Source organism: Pyxicephalus adspersus, chromosome 1, assembly GCF_032062135.1.
Source record: "Pyxicephalus adspersus chromosome 1, UCB_Pads_2.0, whole genome shotgun sequence".
NCBI lineage: Eukaryota > Metazoa > Chordata > Amphibia > Anura > Pyxicephalidae > Pyxicephalus > Pyxicephalus adspersus.
Window position 1 is genome coordinate 105,033,088 of NC_092858.1, and position 23,326 is coordinate 105,056,413.

At 37.9% G+C, this 23,326-nt stretch overlaps 1 protein-coding gene across 2 annotated transcripts in view; it reads right to left on the bottom strand.

The window, feature by feature from the left end:
• Positions 1-9,132, bottom strand: part of ACACA (acetyl-CoA carboxylase alpha) — a 195,855-nt gene extending 186,723 nt beyond the window's left edge. Inside the window, exons 1-3 of one of the 2 annotated variants that reach the window (XM_072422398.1) lie at positions 8,994-9,132; positions 2,785-3,028; positions 173-305 (exon numbers count right to left, since the gene is read on the bottom strand). In XM_072422398.1, coding sequence (XP_072278499.1) covers positions 173-305; positions 2,785-3,011 — 360 coding nt within the window. In that variant the 5' untranslated portion in view covers positions 3,012-3,028; positions 8,994-9,132. Of the gene's footprint in view, positions 1-172; positions 306-2,784; positions 3,029-8,887; positions 8,973-8,993 lie in introns of those variants that run through there. The other variant, XM_072422391.1, reaches the window with a different exon arrangement.
• Between the last annotated feature and the right edge of the window lie 14,194 nt (positions 9,133-23,326).

Below are 23,326 nucleotides of genomic sequence, written 5' to 3' on the forward strand. Positions count from 1 at the left end.
TGGAATTATCCCATTAAACAAACATAAATATGCTCAATGTTGGTTCTATTTTATAAAGGCAAGGAATAAAATCAATTTGTATAGCTTTCTAAACAAAATTTTAATCTAGCTGGTAAATTGTGAATGTGGACACCATTTAAAATAAAACATTACTTAGGAAATAAAAATATACCTTTTCAATAACTTTATTTCCTCCAAAACGAGTGACGAATTCCGCAGGGGAGGCAACTGTAAAATCTCTCTGCAAATCGATTTTTTTCCGGTCCCGACCTTGCTTGACTAGATGCAATCCAGACATGCTAGGCCTGTAGACAAAACAGATAGCGTGCATATATAGTAAAATGTTAATATGATTTCTAAACTAATCGACAGGCAGAAAACAATTGAAAAAAGGGAAATGCATTATTATAAATAAGGTGACCACACAAAACCAATTAACACTATGCTAGACTAATTTAGGATGCATCTTTCAGGACAGCAGATTGGTGAAAGTGCTAAGTACTTCATGCGTGAAAATTGTTTTCCTCCCAGTTTGGGCCTATTCAGCTATGATCGATCACACACTGATTTTTTTTTTTGTTCTTTAACAATGATTAGTAGAGGCATGTATACAAAAAAGGGCATTTTACTGTATTGCTTCTTTGTGGCTAGAAAAGATGCTTAGCGAAGGTATCTTTATACTCCCCTTTGGTAAATGACAACTGGTCCTCGATGCAAGATGAATGTTTCTCAATTAAACCAATCTATTCAAACTTCACTACACTTATGTTGGGAAATGTTCCTGCTTCAGTCTTTTCATCCATCAAAAAGAAGAAAAAAAATTGTTTTACAACATAGTGCTGTTCGTTCATTCTGCATTTTAAAGCAGTGTTAAAATAATGCAACATATTCAATAATCTCAAGACATTCAGGTGATGCAATTAATTTACTAAAGAAGTTTACGCTGTTCATTGAGCAAAATGATTTATCACTCCGAAAAGGAGAATACAGTGAAGATCCGCTGACTTCAGCTATCCAATCATGTGCAAGCAAAAACATGTTTATACATTTCCTTGAATATGATTGGCTATACTTTGTAAAGTGAATTTTCACTCTTTCACTAAGCTAAGTTAATTATTCCTACCAAAGTCACACCTCACTTTACTAAGGAATGAAGACATTTCTTGGTACTTCTCCATATTGAGCATGTGACATATTCACTTCTTAGAGGGACAGTTCTGCCATGTGGCCCAAAGATGGAAGACCGACAGGCAGGCAGCAGGCAGGGCTGTCTGTCTTTAGGCAATACATCTAATTAATCTCTAACACCTTATTATATACAAGGAGGAGGAGTACACTGGAGATTTCTTCAGGATAATCAGCACACTACTGACAATCTAAATGTGTTAACAGATTGTTTAGGAACCAGCTTTTTGGAAAGGCTCCTACTATTTGGCATTGATGTTCCCAATGTGACCACTCATGAGATAATGAATGTCGATTATTATATCAGTGTTATTGTAATCCACCCCAAAAAAAGGAAACAGCAGCCTGATTTCTCTGGGACCTAAAGGTGAAGATTTCAGATTCCCATTCTTAAACTTCTTTCATGATCTCATAAGTCATTGACCTTAAGTATGATTATATCATATGTTTTGCAGGTCAGTGACTTACTACCGTATGTAGTAAACCAAGAAACTTGCAAAAAAGGTCAGCAATGCTTGCTGCCACATTTTATCGATTATAAAAGGCCTTCCTAATGGCCAGTCTGACAGATAGGCTGCCTCTAGTCTTCACCAGTCTTTACCTCAGAGCCTAAATCACAGCAGGAAACATGGGGGTTCAGAGCTCAGAGTTTTAACAGATAAAAAAAACTATTATAAATAGAGTTTTTCTGCAAACAGATAATTCAGGAATTCAGATTTGAAGTTTTCTTTTTTTTTATTGAAGTCATTTTGTTTGCCAAAACCTTTCCCCCTATTTTACATCCTACAAATGCAAAGCCACTTGTTTTGGTAGTTTTTAAATCTACTTTAAAATGTAAAGTCATAAATCTTCCTCAATGACCATATTACTGTATAGTTTCTGACAGAACAAAAAAAAAAAAAAATCAAAAATTAGCACAAGTATAAGCTTTAGACCAGTCTTGCAAATGCCAAGGTATGAAATTCCCCATATACAGTAATAGGACAATTCATACTAGCATTCGGAGTCACATTTGCCTGAATGTGCATTTACACATGCCCACCATGTTCTGTTTTTGACCCTTGTTTACAATGCTAGAAGTTGATGGGAATGGATGTCAAGAAGTGACTATATAGGGTTTTTGGAAAAAAGTTTGTCAGACATTTAAACCCCATGTTTAATTGTTTTTAATATTTTCTTTCAATCCCAAGAGGGAATACATTATCCCTATCTCTTCCTGTTCTTCAGGCTTTTGAGCCGTGTTTAAAAAATGTGCAAAAACCACCACACAAATGCACATACAGGCAAACAACACAAAAAGCACTGTATATGTTTCTTTAACTACAACCAGTAGTATATCAAAAGCACAACATTTCTTGAAAAATATGTTAAATAGATTTCTGAGTTCTCAGTAGGGAATTCTAAGACCTTAGATTTTTACTGTTGTCCATTTTCCTATTGCAAATTTTCCCTCAATGTTGTAGCAAGAACAACGCATTCAGGGAAATCTCTCTAATAGAGAACTGAATAGCAGTAAAACCTGAACAGGTTTTTGCCTTTCCCCATTCTGTCCAAAACCTAAAATGGGATAGGTACATATATATATCATTTAAAACACACCTCATTTGTAAAGCAGCGATATCTTGATAGTTGGGAATTCCCATGTCAGAAATAGTGTCTGAAGAAACAGAACCTGGCGAAGAAGACCTGTCTTTATCGTCCAAAATGTCCACTTTAACCATTGAACTAAATTCATCCTCGGAGTTGTCTTCTGACACTGAACCAATGATGAAACGGGAATGATGATTCAAATCCAGCAGCTTTGAGGAGAGTGGAGGCTCATCCATTTTTCTTTGGGGGGTGGCTACAAAAAACAAATGTGATATTAAATAGGGATGACCAACATTGCAAGAGTAAAACATTATTAAAAAAGCGATTAACAACATAACACATATCTTCTATGAAATAGTTTTTGTCTTGTATTTGGGTATCATAGCACGGTTATATTTTTATTGGTTTCTATGTAGTAGCATATTAAGCTATGATAGGACTGTTTATCTTTGAGAATATTTATTAGGTTTGGACATCATAGTAGACACATATTGCAAGAAAAAAATAATCCTCTTTATTAAATAAAACTGCCAAAACCTAAAAACTCTAAACATGTATACCTATTATTATTTGTGTCTGTAATATTGGGTCATATGTTTGAATTGATATTAAACATACATAATGTGAGATCATAAATTAATGAAAGAAGATATAATGATGTCATGGGCTTTTTAGAAAGGTAAAACATTGTTCTAATGATATATTGTGCTTTTATAATATTATCTATCATCAGTTATTGTGAAAGTTAATCCATGTACAGTTAGGTTCATGAATATTTGGACAGAGACAGCTTTATTCTAATTTTGTTTTGTACATTACCACAATTAATTTTAAATGAAACAACGCAGACGCAGAACTGCAGACTTTCAGCTTTAATTCAGTGGGTTGAACAAAAAGATTGCATAAAATGTAAGGAGCTAAAGCCTTTTTTAACAAAAATAACTTCATTTCAGAGGCTCAAAAGTAATTGGACAAATAAAAAAGCTGAAAATAAAATGTTCATTTCTAATACTTGGTTGAAAACCTTTTGCCGGCAATGACAGCCTGTAGTCTTGAGTTCATGGACATCACCAGATGCTGGGTTTCCTCCTTTTTAATGCTCTGCCAGGTCTTTACTGCAGCGGCATTCAGTTGCTGTTTGTTTGTGGACCTTTCTGTCCGAAGTTTAGTCTTCAACAAGTAGCTGGATTTGAGCAGACAGTATGTCTCTGAACACCTCAGAATTCCTTCGGCTGCTTCTGTCCTGTGTCACATCATGGATAAACACTAGTGTTCCAGTGCCACTGGCAGCCATGCATGCCCAAGCCATCACACTGCCTCCGCCATGTTTTACAGATGATGTGGTATGCTTTGGATCATGAGCTGTTCCACGCCTTCTCCAAACTTTTTTCTTGCCAAAATTCTGGTAAAGGTTGATCTTGGTTTCATCTGTCCAAATATTTTTTTTTCAGAACTGTGCTGGCTTTTTTAGATGTTTTTTTAGCTAAGTCCAATCTAGCCTTTCTATACTTGAGGCTTATGAGTGGCTTGCACCTTGCAGTGCACCCTCTGTATTTACTTTCATGCAGCCTTCTCTTTTTGGTAGACTTGGATATCGATACGCCTACCTCCTGGAGAGTGTTGTTTACTTGGCTGGCTGTTGTGAAGGGGTTTCTTTTCACCATGGAAATGATTCATGCAATAATCCACCACTGTTGTCTTACGTGGACGTCCAGGTCTTTTGGCATTGCCGAGTTCACTAGGAATTTGTTTCTTTCTCATGATGTGCCAAACTGTAAATTTTGCCCCTCCCTTTTATCTGCTTAATTGATAATGACATAAGGAAGGAACTGCCCACACCAGCCTATGAAATAGCCTTTGAGTCAATTGTCCAATTACTTTTGAGCGCCTGAAATGAAGTGATTGTGTTAAAAAAGGCATTAGTTCCTCACATTTTTATGCAACCTTTTTGTTCAACCCACTGAATTAAAGCTGAAAGTCTGCAGTTCAACTGCGTCTGGGTTGTTTCATTTAAAATTAATTGTGTTAATGTACAGAACCAAAATTAGAAAAAAGTTGTATCTCTCCAATACTTATGGTCCTAACTGTAATTTGAATTACAAGCCAACAATCCTTTACGGGCATGTAAAGTCCTCTGAAAACATCAATATCACCAGATGCCTTTTACTATGCCTTAAGAGATATTTCTGCTTCCCTGCCAGCTACCAACTATATGGTTCAGCCTGTTGGTGCCTACACAAAACTAGAACTAGTTAACCTTTAACAAGAAAGCTGCAGACAATATAACCCAATAACATCAGAAAACAAATCTTATAATTCAGCAAAACAGACTCCCATGATCGTATAGTGCTTCTGCAAGTTTTTGGAGAATGGCCAGACATTGGACATTTTGTCATATAGGACAAATGTTACTTCGTGTTTGCAGAATGATACCGCAATGTTACCCAGCTCCTAAAATAAGCAAACAGTTGCAAGTTATGCAACAATCTGCCACAGCTTGATGCAAATATTACAAAAGACACACTCATTCCAGACAAGATATGGATTAGGTGGGAATACCATGGTTTTGCACTATTGGCTAATACAGCAGAAATCTGTTGAGACAGAAAGTAATTGCAACTACAATAAGTACACAACTCCCAAACCTAAAGTGATGTCTATGGAACAGTAAGTAAAGTAAAATTTCCTTTATAAAGGACACCATCAGCAAAACTTTCCAAAACTAAAGTTTAAAATAAAAGTGCTTTTTTGACCTAACTAATTTAACCATATTAAAAGAAATACAAATTTGTTAAAAGTTATGTCAAACCAAAAGTTTTTATAAAGTTTTGAATATAGCAGGGGAGGGTTGGAACACATTTTTACTTTTTCATGCTTTAGGGTGTTCTTTTAAAGCTGAAGCCCCGTCTTACCTGCAGTTGAATCAAATAGCTCACTCTATGAGCTTCTTACAAATGTTCAACAGAGGCTACAGCAAGTCAAACAGAACCTGCCTTATTTCCAGCGACATTTAGTCTATTCCACCACAGACCTCGCCTACGACCTCTTCCCTAATTGGATTTTAGTTTTTTTCAATCAAGGAGGCTCCATATACCTTGTGTGTGTGAACCGGGGTAGTCGTCATGCAAATACAGTCAGCCTAGGATTGCCCACTCCTCCCAGGTGTCAGCTCACTTCTTTCACCAAAGCTGAGGGCTCCTGAGATGGGTACTGAGATACTCTCATGAAGCTATGTACAGCAACCAAATGGTCACTACCACCAGCCATGATCTTTTGATCATGGCTGGATAGCAGTAAAAGAAAACCAGCACAGGTTATAATACTTCTCTGCTCTATCTAACCCAAAAAATCTTGGCTGATTATATACCTTAATAAAAACATTGCGTAAAAGTAAAAAAGAAGTTTTAATATTACCTACTGTATATTTATTCAACAATAATGGTATTATTTTTAGCAATTAATGAAAAACTGCTAAGTCCAATAATTTACACTGTATATAAAGGTGACAACACAAGTATGATGCTGAACATAAGCATAGGTATACATGACAGTATTACACAGAGTTGTACAAGGAAACTTCTGTTTACCCATGTGTGGTTTCCTGCAGTTTAATACTATTAGCATTGCCCATGGCAAAAACCAAACCAGATACAAGCTGTCATGTTTATACTGCAGTTAGAGGGATTAAGATAACATTCTATACTTCAAAAAGGGCAATGCTTTCTAATTCATTCAGCTTTAATGTACAGAATGTGCTCAGCAGAGGTATACTTTACCAACTGCCAAATTAAGGTGCCTTACATTGCAAATACAAATAAAAGGACACCAGTCAAAAACCCATCTAAGTACTGGGCTGATGAGACACTGCCCCCACTTCTCACCATTCAGTCCCTGGTGCCTGAGGGGCAACTGCCAAACCAGTGTGCTGTCACGTGAAGGTAGAGGGATGTCCTTAAACCTTAAAAAGCTAATATATATGCATTGAAAATTTTGGCAGGTCAAGTGGTGGAGGGACACTGGCAAGGTCAGAGTATGCATCAGGTGTCTGCCAAATGGTGTGGCAATAAATAAACCTGTACTTGTAAAATAACAATAGCAACTGAAACTTTTTTTGCAGCCTGCCACATAATATTGTGCAAGCATCTGTCTACCATCACAGCCATCCCCCCCCCCCAAAAAAAAAAAAAAAAAAAAAAAAAAAAAAAGATCAAGGATTAAGGGACCATTTTGTTACCTTGATGTTTGTGAGCATTTATAGCAATGCTTAAAATCTCCCTTTACTTTGCTAAGATTAGGAAAAGTAACCTTGATAGTGGGAACTACAAGGAATGTATGTCCAAAACCCTCAAACTTCCCCACTGTCACACCTTATTAAACATTGGGTACTCCTAAATATAGGAGAACATGTAATGGTTCCCCTGGATTTCTAAATCACAATTTTGGTTCTACGGACACGTGATTGGGTACTCAAAGTCCTGAGCATTGTCATATGGCAGCAGCAGGCAGTGTGATTAGAATTTTTTTTTTTTGAAAGTTGGAACTTGCACAGGAATTTTCGGAGGCTGCAGAATGGGCTTGAAGCAGCCAGGGAACATGTGGAAGCTTAGGTATAGGCTACAGGTTCACTTTGCAATCTTCAGTAATGTGCAATAAGAAGGATAAAAATAAGACACAGATCACTACATTTTATACATATTAAATAATCTTGAGGAATATTTTAATTCATATATCAGAGAATAAAGGTATTTACAAGTTTCACTTGGCTTTTTGTGGTCATTCTGCTTCACATCTGTCCCAATGACCATTATCTTAGTGACAAAAAGTGACAACAAGAAGTAAGGGGACACTTGTTCTGATGACAACTGTCTAAGATGGAAAATACCCTCATTTCGGATAGTAATTCTCCCATTTAGTACAAATTGAAAACATTTCCCCAACTGGATACAGAAAGCAAAAAAATAACTTTTAGGCAGGTTCAGACCTCCAGGGTAATTATTCGATACCTTGCCAGCCATTTAGTCACTCACACGGTAAAACTGGTTCATTCCCTAATGGACCTCTGAGGATAGAAGCTACATGTAGCATCTCTGGAGAGGCAGTGGTCATGGCATGAAGAATCAGTTGCAATGCAACCTCATGGCCAGTCTGCAAATAGCATTCTATTCTATCCTTCTTTACACTATTCAAAAAGGTTAAAAGAAAAAGTGTTTGTTTGACATACACCTAAGGCACTACTTCTTAGAATTGTTTCTTGAAAGAGGAGAAATGATTGACAGCAGTCATCTGAATAAAAAAATATAATTAAAAATAAAACCTTAAAAGTATAACAAAAGTCACCTGAATGTCTTGTTTCCTCCATTCCATTCATAATATTGGATTACCTCTGCTAGGTGCTGTACTATCAACAAAAACAAAACTGCACCTACAACTTCTATAACATTCTGCAAGGGATTTGTTATTATTTACACAAACTGTTACAATCATGACATGCCATGTCCTATACAGACCCGCATACCTCCAGGGCCCCTGCCGACACGAGGTGCAGGAAGCTGAGCATTTGGGGGGTAAACTTGCCCGGGGGGCCCATTGTGTCTACAACCATCCCTGCCTAGGGACATATCACAGGTTACAGTAGTTGGTTGTCTGGGGGAAGATACATGGACACCGAAAACAAGGCATGGATGTTGCCAAGAGCAACCTCTGGGGCAATCACACATCACAGCCATTGGTACTGCAATGTGAGTGCCAGGAAGTTTCCTCTTTGATGCTCTTAGTCATCTCGCATTGCAGTACCAATGGTGAGAGGTGTGATTGGCCCATCCATGGATTGTGGTGTACCTGTATGTGGACAGGTCACAGGGGTAATACTTTGTGCCCCAAGCTGACATGGATCTTCCGGGTTGTACACCCCCGGCACACAGGTGAGAATGTCGGAGTGTGACACAGACTCGGTGTCCCATGTGCTCCCAGATCGCACCTCCGATGGCCGATCACAATGATCCATTGATAATGTTCCCTGAGCATTGCACTCCCTGTATCCAGGCTAGCACTGTACACTATATACACACAGATATAATGACATGCTTGAGAGTGACACAACAGAGTTACACACCTTCAGGCCCAACGGTGAAAGAACAAACAGAGGTGTCAGCACAGAACACACAGCATTTTCCCCAGCCATTCATCCACATTAATTTCCGATCCTGACGTCTGCTCACCTGAGATGTCACACAGAGTCCTGTAGCAATTCGGGAAATATAAGATAACCGAGCTGAAACACAAGATGCTACAGAAAGCACCCGGCACAGGTTAATACCCCCGACCAGCCTCCATTCAGCTTTAGCCCCGCCTCCCGCCTGTCAGCCTCAGGAGAAGAGTGGTGTGATCGGGGTTACTTCAGTGCGTTTACACTATAGCCCCGCCTCGGGAACCGGCGAGCTCTCAGGCGCTGATTGCACAGGACTGGCCAATAGGAGGCCAAGATGGGCCGCGCCTTCATACATCGTCCGAGAGCTCAGAGCGAGTCTCCCAGTGAGCAGAGAAGGTCGGGGGGCGGGGCTCTCATTCAAGTCCTGTCACAATCCCAAATATGTGTGCCCAAACAGCGGAGTGCCTGTGACGTCCCCTGTCTGGTGGAAAGGTTACCTGTGTGTATGTAGACTGAGGATAGGATGTGAGGGGGAGAGGTTATCAGCCTGTCCAGCAGGGAGACAGCAATACAAGTTTGTAGGTCAATATCGGCTTGTATGGAAGGTGTTCTCACGGGGACTGGGCCTCTACATGTCTATGCACTGTTACAGAAAATATAGGGAAATGCACGTGTGTCAGCATTGATAATGACCTCAATACGTGGCATGACAATAAAAGAGCCCTGTACTTAACTAAAGGCCTGCAGACAGGTAAATACACCTTTATGGAACACATGGGGGAGGGGTGTTAGATTTCTCACTTTCCAGGACTGAAATGTATCTTTACCAGACAGCAGAAGGAATACATCTGGGTCACCTCTCTATTCTCAGATTGACCCGGGGCAGCACTGATACCATCAGACTTCTCTGCAGCACCGCTGGCTCCTAGCTCTCCCCATCCGTCTCCCAGTCTGACCTGGTGTAACATACCTGCCCCCAACACAAAAGGACAGGCAGGAATTACCTTCTTATGGGCTTTGGCGTATGGTAAACCACAGCAATTTACTACACACTCAACCACCCTCTCGCTTTCTACTATTCAGCCAAATGGGAGTGGTTGGGACCCATGATGTACCTGTGGTTGCATTTGCAATACAGTCTAATTAGGGTTAGCATTAGCGCTGCGCTGTTCCTGAAAGCAACATGTTACGTCTGGCTCTGTGGGTGCTCCTTCTCCTCCTCTACACAAACACAAGGGCAAAGTGTGATATTGGGGATAATATTAATTCCTGATCTCCCCTTTAAATATAAAAAAAAAACAATTGCATTCTTTTAAAATGAGGTCTTTTTTTTTGAAATACCAGACCAGGGTCAAAGCTTTCCCCTTATCAGATATTTATTGATCTGACAACCAGCATCCTTCCAGACCCTCTAGTTTACAACACCCATTGTAAAATTTAAAGTTTTGTGTCTCCAGGTGTCATAAAACTCAGATAAGGCTAGTAAAGTGGCACTTGGTTGAACTCTAAGCTCTGGATAAGGAAGCTCTGAGCTGTATTCTGAAACCCATTTATACGTAATCTGTATATTTCTACCATACCATTCTGTGTAAAGTAGTAGTTGGGTGATTTGTAGTTGGATCGTTATGGTGAGCATTTTGAGACCAAGAACTAGTCTCCTAGGCCTCAAGGAAAGCCTGGAAACAATATTTAGCCTGTTCTGGTAAACCATAAGTCCCAGGCATGCCTAGTTTGGTCTCTGTGAACTCCATATATTGTGGTGATTAATAATCCAGGGGTCGGCCGTTCATAAAAACCTTTACTTATAAAATTATTAATAATGGCTAGAACAAGGGCATTTTGAAAGTGTCCACTAGCATCATAATCCATGTGGAGACAGCCCCAACCCAGCTGTCATTTTAGACCCACATCTGTTGTTGGCAAAGAAAAAGCCATGTAGGCCTAGCAGAGGGAGCTCTCACCGACACCATCTTGTTGCTAAGGACAACGGGACTGACACATTGAGCACTGCAGGGAGCCCAGTGACTCTGACTAAAATCTTGGACTTTACACAGCAACCTGGACCAAGGCAAACCAACAGTTTTCCCTTTTATTTCATGCTGTTGCTATAGTTCTGTTAGTGTTCTTTGATTAGTGTTTATTTTTTTGTATGTTTTAAACACTATAAAAAGTGTAGGCTGAATCTCTGAATGTTCTAAGTAGAAATAGTGTAACTTGCAGAGGTTTAGCGGTAGCTTTTTACTGAAGGCACAAGTAGTGACTCCAGCTCTGAAGAAGGTGAAGGAGAGCTCTCTAAATAGAGCATGTAGGTAGGGTATTAGCATACAGAAGGGCAGAAGTGTTTGTAAGCAACAGAGGGGAAACAGATTTTCTATTGCTTGAAAAAAGGAGTTTGGAAGTGCAAATATTTTTTTTCTCTCTTTATGGGAATTAAAAATATGTATCCCGATTATCAAACGGTTAGGAAGAGTATTATTAATGAGATATGGAGGGAATCCCAATTCATGTTACTACATAGGGCTTACAAGGTGTTTAGGCCTTCCACATCTGTCCCGCAGCCTAGACTGTGGCATCTTCAATGTCCCAAGTGCAATTAGTACTAGTGCTTCTCTATCACATCTTTTATGGTTTTGCCCAAATATCACTGCATTTTGGTGTCAAATACTTATGTTAATATCAAATGTTACTGGTCATACCATTTCAAATACTCCCTCTCTGTTGCTGTTTGGTTCCTGGGATGGCACAGTCACGGATAATATACCACACTCTATACGGACGTGGACTAATATCTGCCTCTTGACTGCCAGACGAGCAATTATGCGCAGCTGGATACAACCTCATCCACCTAGTTTGGAACAAGTCATCTCTTCCCTGAAGATCTTGTTTCATAGAGAGATGTTGGATGCTAAACTGCAAGGCGATGACTCCATAACTCATTTCTGGCAGCAGTGGTATAAATTTTTGACTTATTCCTTTACGGACTCGGACAGAAAATCGATTCTTGAATTGTTCAAATATTCCACATGGTACATAACCAATATATCTGGCTGATCATGTGATTGGTGTTAACTAAAATATTGTGAGTGTTCCCCTTTCCTTTCCCCTGTGTGTTATGTCCCCCCTATTGGTTATAGTTGTTTTGGTTGTATATGTATAAATGAAAATCAATAAAAATAGTTTAAAAAAAAAATATGTATCCTAGTTATGTTGACCACATGCACCCACTGGGAAATCTAGGATATATTTATTTTATACTGCATACAGTGTGACTTTACAACAGTGCATAATAAGCAAATCACTGTAATTCGATATTCAATCTGCCCCATTTTAAGGGTCCACCATGGTGTACTTGTAGGAATAGAGGACACTTGGTATGGAAATGATACAAAACAAACTTATCAGACGTTGAAAAATAACATATACAAGGATTTTGGACAGTCATGGATGGTCAAATCATGGAGTCAACAGCCTAACAACCACTCACTGCACATTGTATGTTTCAGCACTGTCATTATGGTACTCTTTCCACAGGGCTTTTGGTGTTTAGAAAAAATGTTCCTGAGCTCTAAAAACCTCTTCTCACTCTATTTCTAATCCCTAAATGATTGCCTTCATAATTTAAACCACAGTTCAGAAACAGGTAGGGAGAAAGAGGGAAAGCACACCCTAGGGTGTGGAAAAATGCAGTGAAGAGTAGGGAATGCACAGCACTGAATACAGAATGAGTATAGAAACAAGTGGTGAGGACTCAGAAACACACAGTGCAGAGTATAAATGCCAAACATGGACTGGCCTGCCTGGAAAAGCCAGAGAACTGTGGTTTCTCTGTAGCACTGCTAAAAAAGATCCAGTCTTCTGGACATCTGAAATGCTTTGCTTTCCAACACTGTTCATAGTTACATAGTTACATAGTAGGTTGGGTTGAAAAAAGACATAAGTCCATCAAGTACAACCACTAGGGAAATAAACATATCCCAGATATAAAACCCTATAATACATAGTTGGTCCAGAGGAAGGCAAAAAAACCCCGGTACAATTTGCTTCAACAGGGGAAAAAAACTCCTTCTTGATTCCATGAGGCAATAGGATGTTCCCTGGATTAATAGTCACTGTTATTTTTACTTTAAAGCCTTAATACCCAGTTATATTCTATGCTTCTAGAAAAACATCCAGCTTTTTCTTAAAGCAATCAATAGTAGTTGCTGAGACCACTTCCTGAGGGACCCGAGTTCACATTTTCACAGACCTTACAGTGAAGAATCCCTTCCTTATCCAGAGCTTAAACATTTTTACCTCCAGACGCAAAGAGTGCCCACTTGTTCTTTGTAATGATCTCAAAGTGAATAATGGGGAAGAGAGTTCTCTATATGGACCGTTTATATATTTTTACAGGGTGATCATATCATAGCTGAGCTCCTCCATTTCTTTTATTAATTTAGTTGCCCTTCTCTGCACTCTCTCCAATTCAACAATGTCCTTTTTGTGAACTGGTGCCCAAAACTGGACTGCATTTTCCAGATGTGGTCTGACCAATGCTTTGTACAGGGGCAGGATAATGTCTCCATCTCTGCATTCTCTTCCCCTTTTAATTTAAGAAAGAACTTTACTAGCTTTAGATATTGCAGCTTGGCACTGCATGCTGTTATTAGGTCTATGATCTACCAAAACTCCCAGATCTCTTTCCATTTCTGACTCCCCCAAATGTATTCCCCCTAGACAGTATGAAGCATGTATATTGTTAGCTCCCAAGTGCATAATTTTACATTTATCTATAATAAATGTCATTTGCCACTTGGCTGCCAATCAAACAGTACATCCAAATCTGCTTGTAGATTATGGACATCCTGTATGAACTTCATCCCATTACATAGTTTGGTGTCATCTGCAAACAGAGAGATTGTTCCTTTAATCCCAAACTCTATATCTTTTATAAAGATGTTAAACAGTAGAGGTGCCAACACTGAATCCTGGGGTACACCACTAATAACCTTAGACCAGTCAGAGTATGAATCATTAATACAACTCTCTGGATGCGATCTTTAAACCAGTTCTCCATCCATTTACAGATTGACTTTTCTAAACCTATCGACCCGAACTTGCATATTAACCGTTTGTTGGGTACAGTGTCAAATGCTTTAGCAAAGTCCAAGAACACTATATCAACTGCTATTCCACTGTCTACCTGTTTACTTCCTCATAAAAAGAGAGTAAATTTGTTTGACAACTTCTGTCTTTCTTGAAGCAATGCTGACTATCACTTATAATATTATTTTCTAGCAGAAACTCCTCTTTATCAAACTCTCCAAGACCTTTCCAACTATAGACGTTGAACTAACGGGTCTGTAGTTACCTGGAAATGACTTTGCTCCCCTTTTGAAGATAGGAACCACGTTGGCCTTACGCCAATCCATCGGTACCTTGCCAGTGACTAAAGAGTCTCTAAAAATTTGAAATAATGGCTTTGAAATAACTGAGCTCAGCTCTTTGAGGACACGTGGATGTAATCCATCAGGTCCTGGTGATTTGTCAACCTTATTTTTCCCAGCTGTTTCTCAGTCATATCAATTTTGAGTCATTGTGACTCATTTAAGGCAGTGACATTGCTATTATGAATTTGGACTTGAGCGCTGCCATATTCCTTTGTGTACACAGAGCTAAAAAAAAGTGTTTAGTAAATCTGCCTTGTCTTTATCCCCAGTTACCAACCCAGCGACATCCTTTAAGGGGCCTACATGCTCAGATCTGATCTTTTTGCTAATAATATATTTTTAAAAAATTTGGTGGTTTGCCTTACTTTCCTTCGCAATCTTTCATTTTGAAGTTTTGAACATATATATATATATATATATATATATATAAATATATATATTTGGAATGCCCTTTTCTTGTTCTTTATGGCTTTTTTAACATCAGCTGTGAGCCACACAGGTTTTCATTTTAGCCTGTTAAACTTATTACCTGTTGGAATATATTTTTCAGTTTGCTTTTGTAGAACAGACTTGAAACATTCCCATTTATGTTATGTGCTATTTGAGGACAATATTGTCTCCCAGTTCAAGTCACAGAGAGCCGCCCTTAATAATGGAAAATTTGCTGTCTTAAAATTAAATTTTTTTATCTTTACTGTGTTTGCTTCCTGTTTACAGCCTAAATTAAATCATATTATGGTCACTGCTACCCAGATTCTCTTTTATTTGCACATCTGTAATAAGCTCTTCATTGTTAGAAAGAACTAGGTCCAGCAGAGTATCATTTCTAGTTGGGGCTTCTATAAACTGTACCATAAAATTATCTTGTAATAAATTCACAAATTTCCTCCCTCTTGCTGTTCCTGTAGTGCCATTACTCCAGTCAATGTCAGGGTAGTTGAAATCTCCCATGATTAAAACACTTCCACTTTTTGCTGCTTTTTCTGTCTGTGCTAGTAGTTGATTTTCTATTTCTTCCTTTGCACTGGGGGGTCTATAGCAGATTCCAATCATTAATTGTGTGTTATTCAACCCCACATTCAACTCTGCCCATAATGCCTTAACCCTGTCGCTTGTTCCATCCACAATTTCTTTTTTCACATTCACTTTTAGATCACTTCTCACATACGGAAAGACACCACCACCCTTTTGTTTGACTCTGTCTTTACGAAAGAGAGTATACCCAGGAATATTGACAGCCCAGCAGGGCCACCATCAGAAATTTCTGTGTCTAATCCTATCTAAACTTTCTGCACCTCCATGTCTTAAGGGTCCACCTAAAGGTGGTCGTTTAATTCCAATCGGACTTGATTTTGACTCAGATCAAAGCTAATCTGATCTTGGGTCGGATTTTATTTGGAATTGGTCTAAATTCCAATCCAATATTACACTACCTGCCACTAACAGGTATAGTAAGGCTCAGTTGATCTGGCTGCCAAATCCAGAGTGCAAAGTCAGATTTCTTAACTGCTCCAACCAGATTGCCATCATTCCATCATTGCAAATGTCAAGTCAAAGAACCTGGGCTCACTAGCAAGGGAGCCAGGTGCAAATGTAGGGTCAGAACTAAACTTTGGGCTATGGACTCTTATGTTCAGACTGGCAGTAAGGTTGCAGTGCAATAGTTGCTTCCTCACACCAGTGAACCATTGTCTTGGAGGATATTTACCCGTGGCATTCGAGAAGAGATCCGAGTAGTGGCTGGCAAGGTGCGCAGGATTGCTTGCTCCTGCCACAAGTCTGAGCCTGCTCTTGTACAGCAAACTCTCACCCTGGTACACCAGGGCACTGCTGTGGGCAACAAAGAGTTATATATCTGACCTTTAGCAAACCTTTTTTTTCTGCTTAAGTATTTTTTTTTAAATGTTTCATATTAACCACTTGACCGTTAAACCCGACCTTGGTTCGGGTTTAAAAATTTTGCTAAAATCGATAAACCCGAACTTTGTCGGGTGGTTAAATCCAATCACTTACCTGGTCCCCGCTGTGATGATCCGTTCTGTTCCAGATTCGATCTCTAAAAAAAATACTCACCTTCTCCCCGCAACTCCTCCGGACACGTCTGTCCTCTTCTGTCTTCATCCGGCGAGTGCAGTGACGATCACCGGGTGGGAAGCAGGGCGGGAAATTCAAATCGCTTTGCATTGAACTCAATATAAAAAAGCTGTATTGAGTCCAATACAAAGAAATCCTTATATAATATAAATATATTTTAAATTAACACTTTTTGCATGGAAGTTTGGAAAGAATTAGAACACCCGGCGTTCGTGTACGCGTTCCTGTACGTACAAAGTCCTGTATCCAATCCAATACAAAATAATACAATATATATTTATGTGGCTTTATCTATAGTTATGTGACGTTGGACTCTGTTTTAAAATTTACCACACTAGGGAGGTGTTTTAGAAAAATATATTACTATACAGTATACCGAATTATCGCATTTTCAGTATTTTTCATTTATTTATGAATTCTTGTTTAAGCTGATTTTTGTGTCTTTTATTTAATTTTATTAAAGTCATTTTTTTTTTTTAAAGATTGTGTGTTTCAAACATTTTTTATATTTATGATATCTACTGGAACCCTGTTCGGACATATTTCTGTAAGTTACAGGTCTACAATTTAAAAAAAAAATTTCATAAAAAACAGTGTACCGCTTTTGGTACAGAAATATAGACATCAGTGTAACGCCCAGGTGGTTAAACAATATTGTAAAAACAACAAGTATATTATCTATAATGAAACATTTAACCTTGTTCTATTGGTTGATGTATATCAAACTTATCATAAACAAATATCAAAATGAGGATATTTAAAGAAAAAACAAAACAAAAACCTGAACAAAGAAATAATATTAGATTGTAAAAATAAGAAGGAAAGAAAAAAATACATATTCTTTACACCTTTTTATAAGCCAGTGGTGAGTTTGCATCTTGGATTTCTCAACCATCTGGTCCAACTACATGTACAGTTATGACTTCTGTTATTTAAAATTGCGAACATTCGTTCATAGGCACAATATAGATTAATATCTCCAATACCCTTCAAGAGAGATAGAATAATATTAGATTTCCAATTTTTCAAAAAAATTTGTTTTTGGCTGACATAAAAATATGTATGATTGGAGTTCTGACTTTTGGATGGACAAGATCAATACCTATATATGAAGTATTGCTAATAGGGGTGTTGGAACAATTGGAACATTGGTTAGTTCTGTGATAACTGTAAAAATTCAGTTCTAGTATGATCTCAGGGATGGGCAGTATCAGAACATTTGTGACAATGAACCCACTTTTCCACATTGTCTCCAGCAGTTGTGAGAGTAATTTGCAAGGAGTTTAGAAATTTTGTAAGGTGCATAATGCCATATACAATATTTTATTCAACAATTCCCAGTGATTGGCAGAACTAGTGGCCTTCTGGGTTATAGATATTGCTTTTTCCCATAATTGGGTAGATATTGACTTGCCCATTTCTTCCCCCCATTTTAACATAGAAGGTGTTTTAGTAAAAAAAAAACTATTATTTGTAAAAACTTTGTAACAATGGGAAATTCTTTTAGTATACGAGGACGATTGCGGTATTTGGTTTAGTTTCTGATGTGCAATAATTTTGGATGGAAATAAATCTGATTTAATGTTATATCTGCATGTTATATCTGTAGATACGTATAAGCTTCCCTTGCTGATTAAGAATAGTTTATCTGAAGAAATTAAAATGGTCAAAATCTTTGTGTATTAATTGATGAATTTTAGTAATAGAATAATATTTGTAATTCCAGTGGTAGATTGGAGAAGTAGCATTTTTTGTGATATCAACATATCAAATATTGCTCTTAACATGGGTGGTAGCAAACATGGTTTCTTTCCCAGCAACCACGATACCAACACCCATTTAGGATGACCTGGGGAAAGTTATTATTATTATTAACCTCCCTAGCGGTAACCCCGGGGAAGAAAAAAGTTGCTACAAGTGGTAACCCCGAGTCACTCACGGGGTTGGAACACCTAGGGAAGGTTAGTAAATAGAACACTTACCTGACCTGCCGGGGTCCCGCGCCGTCCAGCGCCGCAATCTCCGTCTTCTTTCTTCTTCCTGCTTCTGCATCCGATGAGTCACCGGGGGAGTTCCCAGTGATGTCGGTGCGTGTAATTCAAAATCCATTTGTATTGCATTCAATACAAAAAAAGTGTATTGAATGCAATACATTGGATTTTTATGTGTAAAAGCAGTACATTGTTTTCAAGAACATTTATTTTACAGTATATATAATAGCATGAGTATAATGTGTATATATTTTTTTTTTAATTACTTTTTTTTTAAATATATAGATTTGTGTTTCAAACTTTATTAAACTCATAATATTATATTATACTGTAAAATAAATTTTCATGAAAAACAATGTACCGCTTTTAGACATAAAAAACCGGAAAGAAATGAACCGATAGGGAGGTTAATAAACAGGATTTATATATAGCGCCAACATTTTACGCAGCGCTGTACATTAAATAGGGGTTCCAAATGACAGACTAATACAGACAGTGATACAGGGGGAGAGGACCCTTACCCAAAGAGCTTACAATCTAGTAGGTGGGGGAATTTAACACAAAAGGATGGGAGATATGTAGTGGTGGGAAGTAGTGATGGTTTCAAAAGGCAGAGGAAGATGGGTAGGCAAGTTTAAAAAAATAGGTTTTGACTGCTCTTTTAAATGAGCAGAAATTAGGAGCAAGCAAAAGTAGGTTTGATTCCATTAGTACCCATCGTTTTTCTACATTAAGATTCCATAAATGTTGCATTTGGTCACAAATAACTGCATAGTAGTTTTGTATATCTGGGAGACTAAAACCCCCAAGTTTACAATTTCTAGTCATTATCAAATTTGAGCAGCTGGGTTTTTTGTCATCCCAAACATACGTACTTATTAATCACTTTTTGTAGAGAGCGTATATATGATTTAGATAAAGGGATTGGAAGTGATCTAAAAACATAATATTTTTGGCAGCGTTATCATTTTAAAAGCTGCAATACATCCCAATGTTAATAGTTCATAATGAGCTATTGCTCTCATATCTTGTGATATTTTTGCTAAATGAGGTTTATACAGTAATTTGCATTAAAAATTTCAGAAATAGAGGGGGTAAGTGTAATACCCAGATCTGGTATGTTGTTAGCCCAGTTATAAGGGTAGAAATTTGGTAATGTCATTAGTTATTTAGTTTTCACCTTAGTTGTTATATGAATACAAAAAATTTGTGATTCACTGGCACTCATTTTATAGTAAGGTCCAATGTTCTCTGTATATGTGTAGTGAATTTAGAGGGTCTGCTGCTATGAAGATAACATTGTCAGCGAATAAGCTTATTTTATGTGATTGGTCCTTTAAATGCAAGCCAGATATATTATTATTTTCTCTAATAGATTGAGCCATAAGAAAAGCAAAAACAGGTGGAGATAATGGGCATCCCTGACGGGTCCCGTTTGTGATGTGAAATTTGTTAGACATGACTCCTGCAGGGAAGACCGTGGCTGAAGGAGATGAATAAAGTGCCATGTCATGATCACAGAAGTACTCCATCCTGAAAATCTGAATTGTTTTACAAAGCTCCAATGATTCCTATAGAACGTTTTCTGGGTGTCTAACGATGGTAATAGATAATTTTGTGTGTTTCAGCATAATGTATAATATTTAAGTCTTTTGCTTCCATCTGGAGCCTATCTTTTATAAATTCTACCTGATCGGTTTTGATCAAAAGGGGTAATATAGTTAATAATCTATTTATTATCTATTAATAATCTATCTATTATTTTGAGTATATTTATATCTGAGTTTAATAGGAAAATTGGCCTGTAGTTTTGAGGAGTAGGGTTCTTGCCTGACTTGGGTAGTGTAACTATTAACTATTAATGCTTGTAACATAGTGTAACTATTAATGCTTGTAACATTTCATGTGGGAAATGTTTTAAAGTGGATGCTTGACTGAACACCATCTGAAAAAAAGGGGCTAGTAATATTTTGTAATGTTTATAATATTAATTTGTAAAACCATAAATGCCCGGTGATTTAATAGATGGAAGTGGCTCATTTGCTTTATGAATTTCAAGGAGAGAGATTGGTTTTGAGATTGAAGACAGTTGATATTCAGTTAATGTTGGGAGTTTCAAAGGATTAAGAAAAAATTTAATTTGGCACGAGGATGGTTCTGGAGTGTTTGGGTCATTTTGAAGATCATAAAAAGATCCATAGTAATTTTGAAAAATATTTGCTATATCAAAAGAATTAGATTTGTGTTGTCCCGAATTGGGATCAATTAGATGTGTACTTTTGTAATAAAAGTTTCTTAGCAAGATATGCACCTGCTTTGTTGTTGAGGACATAATGCTTGGCTTTGTTTTTTTCAAATAATATACATATTTTTACAGTAAGACTGTTCTTAGCTGATGACATGTATCTGCTAAAGATTCAGTCACTTTCAGTGAAGGACTTTTTTTGTTTTGATCTTCATTTGATTTTGTGTACTAATTGATCAATCTGCATCGTCCTGTTTTTTCACATGTGATCCAATTTTTGACAAGACCCCTCTCATGAATGCTTTATGAGCATTCCAGTGAAAGTAACAATCAATATCCCCAACATCAATAAATACAAAACAAGATTGCAAAGCTTCAGTGATCTGTTGATCAAATTTTGGATGATGCAGCATGTATGAATTTAGTCGCCATGGGTGTAAGTTTGGAGTAATTTTGGAATCTAACATCATTTGGAGCATGGTCAGACCATGTGATATATATTATATATGTTAGATGAGCATATAGCTTGCAATGTTACTTTGTCTGTAAGAAACATATCAATACTAGAATACGATGTATGTGGTGTGAATAAAAAGTAAAATTTCTTTTGAATCAATGTTGGCATCTCTAAATATCATATAAATCATAGTTGTGTAAAATATGAAGTGGAAAAGGAGCAGTATCCAATTTTGGATCCACAATCATATTAAAGTCTCCTCCTATTAGTAGGTGACCTTGCTGTATTTGTCATATCTTCTTAAAAATGTTATCCAAAAATCTTTTTTGTCCAGAATTTGGGGTATATATATTTACAAATGTAGTTAAGGTTGTAGATGTAGAATTAGAAGAAATTGAGCCAGATGGTGACGATCCTCTGATCTGTGAGGTGGGAGAATGCGGATCTGATCCATTGTGGTTAGTAGAAGGCTGCGTAGGTACGAAGAAATCAGGTATTACCTTTGGTCGTTATTTGGTCCGTTTTGGCATTTTGAGGATCAGGAGATCGTCCAGAGTACGGTAGATAGAAGAAGAGTGCAAGATTGTTTGTTATTCGCTTTTATCACAAACCAGTACACGGAGATCTGGGATTAAGATGCCATCTTGCTTGGTCCCTAGCTCCGCCCCCTCTTGTACAGCAAATTCCCACCCTGGTACACCAGGGCACTGATGTGGGCAACTAAGTGTTAAATATCTAACCTTTAGCAAACATTCAGTGACCCTGCAGCCTGTCAGTACTATTCAGAGGTTCCAAAGAAAAAATACAATATACAATATGGATACAATATTAGGAAAAAATACAAATGTATATATCTCAGCTACTCAGAGCTTACTCAGCAATTACCAAGATTTCTCTGCACCAATCTTGGACTGAGTTGCTGTCTAAAGACTACCAGCCGGACAGGAAGGGAAAATGCTGCATAAACATCATGTAAGCTTCCTTTGTGCACCCACTAATTATAATGCTGAGTTTTTTTTTTAACATTCCTTATTTAACAATTTTCATTTAGAGCAAACAACAGTATACAGACATTAAAATGGAAGGGTAACTGGGAAAAACACTTAGGCTATGCTCAGGTGGATGTTCAAAAAAAAAAGAATCTACTAAGAAGCAAATATCTGGTTCAGGTTTTATTAAAATCTTACCATGCATGTGCATTAAAAGCTTCCATGGGGCTCATCTACATTTATTATCGGATGGTTTATGACCTCAGCAATATGCCAAGTCTCTTCACCAAATCCTACTAGCATCAAAACAAATTTGTTCTTCACAGATTTAACCTGCTCAAGGTAAGGGCATTATGCTTGCAGTCAGGTAGTTTATCTTACAGTCATTGCACCATTGTATAGAAATTAACTGACACTAAAGGTGCGTACACACTTCCAATTTTTATCGTTCCAATCGAACGACGAACGATCGATTGGGCAAAAAATCGTTCGTAAAAAAGTAACCAACGACGCCGACGAACGAGGAAAGTCGCTGGAAACGAACGACCGGACCGACGGATCGGATTGGACGACGATCGTTGAACATCGTTCGTGTGTACGGTCGTTCGTTGATCGTCCATGTTCAGAGCATGCGTGATGAACGAACGTCCGTTCACTTTCCTGTCGTGCACATAGTTCCTCTATCGCTTAAACGATCGTATCTATTGTGTGTACAATATCTACGAACGATCGTGTCGTTAACTCTATGTGCAGGATCGGTGCTATACGATCGGTCGTATATATCGTGCATGAACGTTCGTCGTTCGTTTTCCAACGATAATAATTGGAAGTGTGTACGTAGCTTAACTGCTTGTGCAAACTCAATCAGCCTTATTCATAAGAATGCCAGTAGATAGCAAGTGGATCTTAGGTGTCTAGTAAATTATTTACTATTTTCTTATTAATTTGATTTTCAAGATAAAACCTGCAATTGTAAAGTCTAGCTCACAAAAATGTCATGAAAATGCTATAACATCTGGTAAGCAGTCTGACTAATGGTTCGTGGATTCTAGCTTTGGGGTTTGTATAGGTAGGTACAAGCGTACACAAAGGTGTGCTCTGTTTGCACTGGAGATCTGTAACACCCTGGTTCAGTGCCAGCGATCACCAGATGCCAGTCCCACAATCTAACTCCACACACTTCACCTATAGCAGACCC